The 9,237-nt window shown below is 47.2% G+C and overlaps 1 protein-coding gene across 1 annotated transcript in view; it reads right to left on the bottom strand.

The window, feature by feature from the left end:
• Positions 1-6,083: 6,083 nt before the first annotated feature.
• The window catches only part of CD2 (CD2 molecule), a 14,658-nt gene continuing 11,504 nt past the window's right edge, over positions 6,084-9,237 (bottom strand). The window contains exon 5 of the mRNA XM_040471428.1: positions 6,084-8,453. Within this exon, the coding sequence (XP_040327362.1) occupies positions 8,155-8,453 (299 nt within the window). The 3' untranslated portion in view covers positions 6,084-8,154. The remainder of the gene's footprint in view (positions 8,454-9,237) is intronic.

Genomic DNA, 9,237 nt, shown 5'->3' with positions numbered 1-9,237 from the left:
ATCTGGTTTGGGAATCAAGGTAATGTTGGCTTCATAGAATGAGTCTGGAAGCTTTCTTCCTGGGAGTGTTTCTATTTAGAGACACCTTCTTTAAGGTATATTGTTGGGGCACCTGAGTGGCTCAGTCAGTTAAGCGTCAGACTTCGACTCAGGTCATGATCTCATGGTTTGTGGGTTCAAGCCCCATGTCAGTCTCTGTGCTCACAGCACAGAGCCTGGAGCCTGCTTCAGATTATGTGTCTCCCTCTCTCTTTGCCCCTCTGCCTTTCACTCTCTCTCTCTCTCTCTCTCTCTCTCTCAAAAATAATAAACATTAACAAATTTTTAAAAAAGATATATTGTCAATGCATTAACTAGAACTCATGGCCAACAGCACTATAACTCATGCCTTAATGAAGCTTATCTAACACGTATATTTTCTCCATAAGGCACATCAGAGCCTTCCTGCCCTTAGGAACATTAGACAGCACTTCAATAATTATGGACTGTTCTCTCCTCCAAAATTCATACATGAAAACCCTAATCCCCAATGTGACTGTATTTGGAAATAGCGCTTTTAAGGAGAAAATTTAAGTTAAATGAGAGTAAAAGATTGCGGCCCTAATCCAACAAGACTAGTGTTCTTAAAGAAGAGGGGACCCCGGGAGTGCACCGGCCTAGAGAAAAGTCCACGTGATGACATCTGCAAGCCAGGAGGAGTGTTGTCATGAGAGATCAACCTTACTGGTGCCTTGGTCTTAGACTTCCAGCCTCCAGAACTGTGAAAAAATAAACTGTTTTTTTTTTTTAAGTCACCTGGTATTGTTATGACAGCCCAAGCTGACTTATATCAACAATGAATTGGGGGGACCATTTTTTAAAAATGTTTATTTACTTATTTTGAGAGACAGAGATAGTGAGGGAGAGACTCCCAAGGAGGGTCTGCACTGTCAGCATGGAACCCAACGTGGGGCTTAATCTCACGAACTGTCAGATCATGACCTGAGCCGAAATCAAGAGTCGGACGCTTAACCGACGGAGCTACTCAGGTGCCCCTGGGGGCCATTTTCAATTATGAAATCACCAACAAAGAAGCACAAAAGAAACGTCCAAGAGAGGAAGTGGAGACATGTTTCACCACCCTGATTTAGCTCATCTGGGAAACCATGCCCCTGTGCCAGTCACAGTTCTCTCACTTTTTATACTCCTGTAACGCCTTGCTTTCGCCACTATTCTGGTTCAGAACGTGGTATCCTGGGGTTGACTTCTGGAATCCTGTCCTGTTACTCGAGTTAAATCCCCACACATTTGTGTCTCTGTTCTGATATGGTCCAACTTCTCCAGCCCGAGGTCCTTTCAGGGTCCAGTTTATATATTCTGTCATCTTTCTATGCTTAAAAAAAAAAATTGTCTTAACCCCCTTCTTCTCCCCCTCCACTTCCTCCTCCTCCTCCCCCTCCTTCTTCTTGACATCAGATTTACCAAGATTTAACATGCATATAGTTTAGAGTCAAGCAGTCCCACAAAGCTTATTACCAAAAAGGATACTAACGCTTGTAGTAGCCTCCTGATACCCCCTCCCCACATTTCCCACTCTCCAGGGAAAACCACCTTCACATTTTAAAACTGAGTTTTTGGGTATTTACATCCCTGTCTCTAAGGATGATTATATAGTTGCTTCTTGATTTTTTTTCCATTTCAGGCATATGTGTATAGACTCCCCACCCCTAATCCTACCAGTAAAGCAACCTTATAATTTTGGATACATCAACATTCAGTGTTTATATTATTAGTGGTCATGTAAGTGTTGTGCACTGCCAAGTGATATGGGCTGCAGTGATTTGCTTTTCTGTGCAAGTTATTATTTTTCCTATGGTTAATTATTGTCTTTTGTTCATTGAGTAATGTGCTCTGTACTTATCCCTAATTTATTCTCAAACTCTCCCTCAGAAATGTAAATCTTTTCTCAAAATGCTTAAATACATCAGATGTTTTATTAATTTCATCTTCTTGAATAATTCTCCCTTGGTCCCTTTCTCTGCTCCAGTCTCTCTCTCTCTCTCTCTCTCTCTCTCTCTCTCTCTCCCTTTCTCCTTTCCTTCCTCTCTTCCCCACCTTCCTTTTTTGGGTCCCAGTGTTCCGGAGTTTTATAATGATACATCTTGTTTCGGATCACTTTCTTTCATGGTGCTAGGTCCTTTGTGAGCTCTTTTCATGTGGAAATTTATGTCCCCGTCTCTTCTTGGCCTTTTGGCTAAGATCAAGTGTGGAAACTTACGTCCTTCCATTCTGGAATGTTCTGGAATTATTTCATGGACAACAAACTCCCTCTGTGTCCACTGTTTTCTTTTCGGAATGCTCATTTCTTAGGTTTTGGATCTACTAGAACTGTTCTCCAATTTTAAGATCTTTTTATTACCATTGTTTCATTTTTGTCCTTTTGCTCTGTTGTCTGAGAAAATTTTTCAAAGTATCTTCCAGCCTTTTGTTGAGTTTTTCCTTTCTGCTATTATATTTGTAATTTCCAAGAATACTCTTTGTTCTCTGAATTTTCTTTTTTCATAGCACTCTGTTCTTTTTTCAGGGATGCATATTTTCTCATCCCTTTGAGCTCAATAAGGGTAGCGTGCTGTTTAAGTTTTCCTCCCTCACCTCCAATGTTTAGGCTTGGGGTTTTTTTTTGAGTGTTCATGTTTCAGATTGGAAGCTTTCCTCCTCTCCATGGTATACTCAACTATCTGCTCATATTTAAGAGAAGAACTGTAAAGAACATGTTTCAGATTGGAAGCTTTCCTCCTCTCCATGGTATACTCAACTATCTGCTCATATTTAAGAGAAGAACCTACCTTGTGTGGGTAGGGGGGGTTAGTGACAGCAGACTTCACTCCAGGGTCATCTAGATGAGTGGTTTCATGGGGAAACCCTGGATGTTGGTGTCATGAGGTCTTTTTCAATAAGATTTTTTGTTAAGATCTGGTTGTTTTTTTTTTTTTTTTTTTGAGCTGATAAGTCTTTTCTAATATCCTGCCTGAAAAAATATCTACATAATCTGCCTAGTTTCTGCAAGCTGGTAGGGTAGGAGTTCAATCCCAACGTTCAGTAGAAAACTTTTATATAATCCCCCTGTTTTTTAATATAGTCCCTTTTGGTGAACTGTGCCTGGCATCTTCTAATCTAGAAACTCTGTTTTTCCATTTCCAGGGAGCAAACCTCCAGATCTCTGCCAGAAGTAACTGATCTGCATGGTGTAGGAGACAGAATCTGGGATCTAACTGCTTCTCATGAACCAGCCTTTCTGTCTCAGCCTCACCATCATTCCTACTTCTGGAGATACCTCATGCCACCAACTCCTATGCCTTTTGAGTATTTAATGGCGTAAATCAGTTTGCACCATGGCTATCCCCATTACTGCTTTCAGATTGATGTCACTTTTGAAGTCTTCATAGTCAGCTACTGCCCTTCCCTCTGCCTTTTCCAACTCCCCAGAATACGCTATTGGGGTTTTTTCCTCTGTTTTCTCTTTTTTTCGTGTGTGGTTTATTTCTTTTTTTCCTAAAGTGAGGTCTGTGCCCAACATGGGGCTTGAACTCAAGACCCCGAGATCAAGAGTTGCACGCTTCCCTGACTGAGCCAGCCAGGTGCCCCTGTTTTGGTGATTTATATCTTTTATTTTTGTTAAGTGTAATGTCACTTTTGTTGGGTTTCACAAGGGAGTAAAGACTGATGCAGGAGTTAAGCTCTTACCTTAACTAGAGATTCCTCTTCTTTATTGTTACCTCTGCCCTGTCCCCTCCCCAGTCACAGCCCCCTGCAATCTAGGTATTGTCTCCCTTGTGCATGTGGCTGGGCTCTGCTACACCAATTCCTTTTGGACCTCCAGGACTGGTTGACTGCTTGAATCCATGAAAGTGGAATCCCCAGTGCAAGCATTGGCAGGAAGCACCACCCCCTGTGCCAGCCCTGGCCAGTGGGTAGATCTCATGTGGACAGGTAGGCTATCAGAAAGACCAGAATTTCCCTGGCCTCCCTCTCCTCTGCTTTGAGTTGCTGTTGAATAAACCACCAAGCCATCTTATGTCCAGATGTGTCATCGGGGTGGCCCTGTTCAAGGGGCCAAGGAGGTGACAGCCAGGCCGGTGGCTCAGTCTAAGCCTTGTGGGGTGGTCTCCCAGATCTGTTCTTCAGCTTTTAACACATATGGTATAGAACTTCATCCATTTGTCCCATGCGGCCCGGTGTTCGGAAACTAACACAGGTGAATCAAACTCACAGCACAATGAGTCACCGTATAGTGTGCCTATTGACTGATTTATAATCAACTTTGTCTTTTTCCAATAACCGGGTCATTTATACCTACTATCTGGGGTATTTCTGTTCCAGTATCAAGCCAGATAGAAAGCTCAGTTATCAGATGTCTTCTGTCCAACAAGACAGACCAGTTACGTTTACATCTATTATTTACAGTTAATCCCCACTCTGCCCCCATGAGCTGTTATCCTCATTTGACAGATAAGGAAACCAATATTCAACGAAGCTGAGTAAACTACTCCAGCTCTGGAAAGGCCTCTCTAGTGACCTTTGGTCTGGGTCCTGAAAGAAGACTGTGGACAGGTGAGGAGCCAGGGGGACAGGGCAGGCAGTGGCCCTGGAGTACAGAACACATGTCCCAGCCTGAGAAGCCCTGTGGCTGCTGCCTGGTGAGCATGGGTGAGCCCTGAGGGGCCCATGTGAGAGACTGCAGGGAGGAGGGCCGAGTCCACGGCCAGGGGCCCCTCGGAGCCAGGCTGGCCTGGGTGCTTGGATTAGACAGCTCTTCAGGGAGGGCAGGGGGTGGCTATCAAAAAGATCACACTTTTCTACGACACTCTTGTGTTGTTTCAGTCTCTCGCGTTACCTGGATATTTTTTCCAACTTGGCCGACTTCCTTGTCTAGAAAGTTCCCTGCAGAGGATTATCTTTTTTTTTTTTTTTAACTTCACTTATTGTGAGACAGAGAGAGAGAGCACAAGTGGAGGTGGGGCAGACAGGGAGAGAGAGAGAATCCCAAGCAGTCTCTGCACTGTCAGCGCAGAGCCTGACGCGGGACTGGGACCCACAAACCGTGAGACCATGACCTGAACCGAAGTCAGACGCTTAACTGACTGAGCCACCCAGGATCCCCATGGAGGATTATTTAACCAGGCTGTCACCGTCTTTCCTACAATATTATATTATCCATAAGTCCTCAAGTTTGGCCACCCACTGATGAGGAATAATTTGAGGACCAAAAGACCTGTGCTTCCCCAACTTAAATGTCCATTGCAATCACCTAGAGAGGCTATTAAAAACACAGGGGCCCCAACCTACCCCACTGAATCACCGGGATTTCTTTTCTGGTTTTTTTTTTAAGTTGGTTATTTATTTAGGTGATCTCTACACCCAGTGTGGGGCTCCAACTCACGACCCTGAGATCAAGAGTCACACGCTCCTTTGACTGAATCAGGCAGGTGCCTCATTTTTTTTTAATTTTTTTTTTTTAATTTTTTAATTTTTTATCTACAGTCTATTCTCATGCAGCTGGCCTAACCATTTCTTAGAAACTCCATGCCCCAGGACAGGATCAGTGGCAGGTTACGCATCAACAGACATGTGAGTGACTGCAGCATAAATCTTGAGCAAAACCCGTGTCTTCTGCCTTACGGTGGAGACTCCAGGAGGGCAGAGGATGTGTCTTCTGTCTACAGATGCCATAGATACTCGCTGCCCTTCCTTTGACAGGACTGTCCTCACCCATCCAATCAATCGGCTAGTGATATTTTCCACGAAGTGCTAGACACAATACTGAGAAATAGTCATTGTCCTCAGGAAGCTTTCATTGATTTCATTTTTTATTAAAAAAAATGTTTTTAATGTTTGTTTATTTTTGAGACAGAGAGAGACAGAGCATGAGTGGGGGAGGGTCAGAGAGAAAGAAGGAGACACAGAATCCGAAGCAGGCTCCAGGCTCTGAGCTGTCAGCACAAAGCCCGACGCAGGGCTCGAACCACAAGCTGTGAGATCATGACCTGAGCCGAAGCTGGACACCCAACCGACTGAGCCACCCAGGCGCCCCTTGCTTTCGTTGATTTTAAAAAGCATTTTTTTTTTTTTTTTTTACATTTTAATATCCCGGAAACGGAGTTGCGCCTAAAAGTTGATTGTATCTTAGCATTTGTTACAATGCAATAGAGAGTGTTTTTTCTTTCTTATGGTATGTAAAATGATGAAGCCTCTTGGAATCCATGGTATCTTCAAATTGATGAAACACAGTAGTTGCAAAGGGAATAATATACCTGTATAAACAGGTAACTGACGTGAACCTTGCTCGTGCCGTTCCCCCTGCACAAGTAATTCTGCACATCTATTTCATCAGTGCTACTGATTTATTATGACTCAATTCAAGTGCCACTTCCTCCAGGAAGCCTTCCATGTCACCTCAGTTCCTGCACTCAGTGTGGATGCAGAGTCCTTCCTCCGGGCTCTTATACTTGCCTCTGACCTCCACTTACCAAGCCGTGTTACATTCGTCCTCCCCTCTCCAGACTGTAAGCTGAGTCTAGGCAAAGATGCAGTCGTACCTCTCTGTGTTCCTACCACCCAGCACAGAGCCTGGTACGGAGACGTTCGGTCAACGTTTGTGGAACGCGTGAACGATGTACGTTCTTTACCATGTGTAATGCCACCGGATTTCAGCAGAAAGGCGGGGCTGGAGGCTAGAAAGGCAAGGGAAGTCTTCATGAAGGGATTGGGAATGGGCCATGCTGGCAGGATGGCTGATGGAATCACTCAGGACTGCCGTGAGGCAGGAGAATGGGCCAGCGCTAAGACCTTCATTTCTCCCACCAGGTAGATCCCGCGAAAACCGTGACTTGGTTGGATTTCGTGTCTGAATTTCGGGAGGCTGTGGGGGTTCATCCATCATCATCCTTAATAATCGACTCTGGGTGTTAACACACAGACACTGAGGTTCAGAGGCAAGAGCGGCTCCCCCCTCGGTGCGCTCTCACAGGAAGCCCTGAATATACATAGACTTTGTGGTTTAGACCTCAGAGCTTCCTGTCAGATCTTGACAAGGTTTAGCAAGTGGAAGAAGCCAGGAGAAGGGGGGCAGATGGGACCACAAAAATGGCACCAGCATTTCAAAGCAGGTGCCTTCGCACCGCCTATCATTGTCAACCTTAACTGAAAACTGTTTTGGTTTTCTTTTCTTCCCACTTCCCCCAGTGCAGTTAGCATGTGGCAGCTCGCTGGGGATGGGGTGTGCCCTTTTCCTAATGGCCATTTAAGACCCTCGGGGTTTGATTCCACCGACCTGGCTCTTGGCCTGCCTTTTGGTGGTGTTTGGTAGGCTTGTGTCACCGCCAGTATTCACGGATTCCTTTCTTTTCGGGGATGATTCTACAGATCCTTGTGCCGTGTCTAAACAGTCAAGGAAGCGAGACCCAAACAAGTACGTTTGCCGGTGCCCCTCCTTACACTTTGCGCACAGAGGTTTCAATCCATCAGACAAGTCTACAAATAGCCTATCGGGCCAGCTTTGCAGCTGAGACCCGGGGAGCACGTTCTGGTTGTCCTCGGCGGGGGGATTAGGCAGTCCGGGTGAACTGGGGTGACCAAACTGGATCCTGCTGTCACACACACCCGGCCTCCTTCTTATCCAGCAGCTTGATGCTGGGCTTCTTTCTACAATGAGCAGACACGGAGGTCAAATGAAAGCTTTTATTTCCCTTCTACGTCCAAGATGGTGGGCAAGCGTCCACCAGATACATAAGAAACCCAAGGGCGTCTTGAGCAGGCAGACGGCTTGCAGTGAGGTCCCGGTGCTGCAGGACGCCTCACGTCTGCACGGGATCTGAAGGGGAGGCGAGGACTTGGTGGTCGGTGGCCCATCCTCCTGATGGTGGCACTTGTATTGCCAGCCCTTCTGGGCGTGACAAGGAGCAGCGGCTCCAGGTGTTAGAGCATGCAGGTGAGCTAGGAGATGCCGACACGGCATGGCCCGCGAGCCCAGGGGTGGTCATCCTACCGCAGAACACGCCTGATGGAAGTGTAGGTGCTCCCCCTCCCAGCGGAGAAATTCCACGGTGCCTTTATAGGAAAGGACGATTTCTATCACTTTTAATTAGAGGAAGGGGACACCCAGGTCAGGAGACAGAGTTATGAGTTTCCTGTGGCCCCACGGGGAGCTTTGGGTTGAACTCGAGGCCTGGGGAGGGGAGGGCCTTTCTGCTGATAAACTTGTGTGGCTGGTGGAGGGGGGGCCTTCCTCTGCTGGTTGTGCTGGGCCCGGTGGCCAGGAGGCGGTGGCCGATGACCCGGGGCCTGGGGCCGATGACTGGGCGGTGGAGGAGCCTGGGACGCAGCGGGACTTTGAGGAGTCGAGCCTGGCACCTGGCAGGGCTTCGGGCCCCTTTTCTTGGTGGTTACTCTGCATGCTTTTATCTCCAGCTCTTCATCTGCAACAATAAAACCTCTGACAGGTCTCTCAGTAAGATAGGATTGGTGTAAATATTTACTGAGTGTACCACCTACGTGCAAAATGCCATGCTGTTTGGGGGGATGCGATGAGGCAGAAGCCCCCTCTGCGCTCTAAAATGTCCAGGTCCTGTAGGAGAGACAGAAACGCCCACCGGCAGGGTGGAGTGAGAGCCCAGGGCTTCCAGAACTCAGGGAGCCAGAGGCAAAGAGGCGGGGAGAGGAGACAGCTTTGTGTCTAGGTGTCCTGACGACATGGACCTCAGTGCCCTGCCTCTGGGTTATCCAAGAGACCATGCTCAGAGGGGACCCTGTGGTTAGAGCCCTCAGGGCAGGAGCTTAATAGTCAGAGGGGACATCAGCAACAGCCTGCCTTCAGGTGGGTTTCCCTGTTAGATCTGCCTTTCATGCAGGTGTGTTCCAAGGAACGTGAGCAAGAGGCTTTTGAGACCTTAGAAACTCCCTAGTGTCTATGCATTTCTCAGAAATTCACAAGCCAGCCCCATCCTCTTGGGGTTGGCAGGAAAAGAACTTCTCGCCCCGTCTGGAATTTTCCATGATGTGTGACTGCCCTCCACGAAGGCAGGGCACAACTCCCAGTAACGTGGCTGTTCCTTTGCTGTCTTAAAACCACACGGGCAATCTGTGAGGAGGCTTCCTACTTCTCTAGGCCTGGAGGGCCCCTCTGGCCCCTCGGGCCTCCCCGGGCTACGAGGGAGGCGTTCTGGTCTCTGTGTCCAAAGCCATCCTTGGTGGGGGGGGGGG

Source organism: Herpailurus yagouaroundi, unplaced genomic scaffold (assembly GCF_014898765.1).
Source record: "Herpailurus yagouaroundi ecotype Mexico unplaced genomic scaffold, PumYag 77, whole genome shotgun sequence".
Taxonomy (NCBI): domain Eukaryota; kingdom Metazoa; phylum Chordata; class Mammalia; order Carnivora; family Felidae; genus Herpailurus; species Herpailurus yagouaroundi.
The sequence above is the reverse complement of the archived record's forward strand: the minus strand, read 5'-3'. Positions and strand labels throughout refer to the sequence as shown.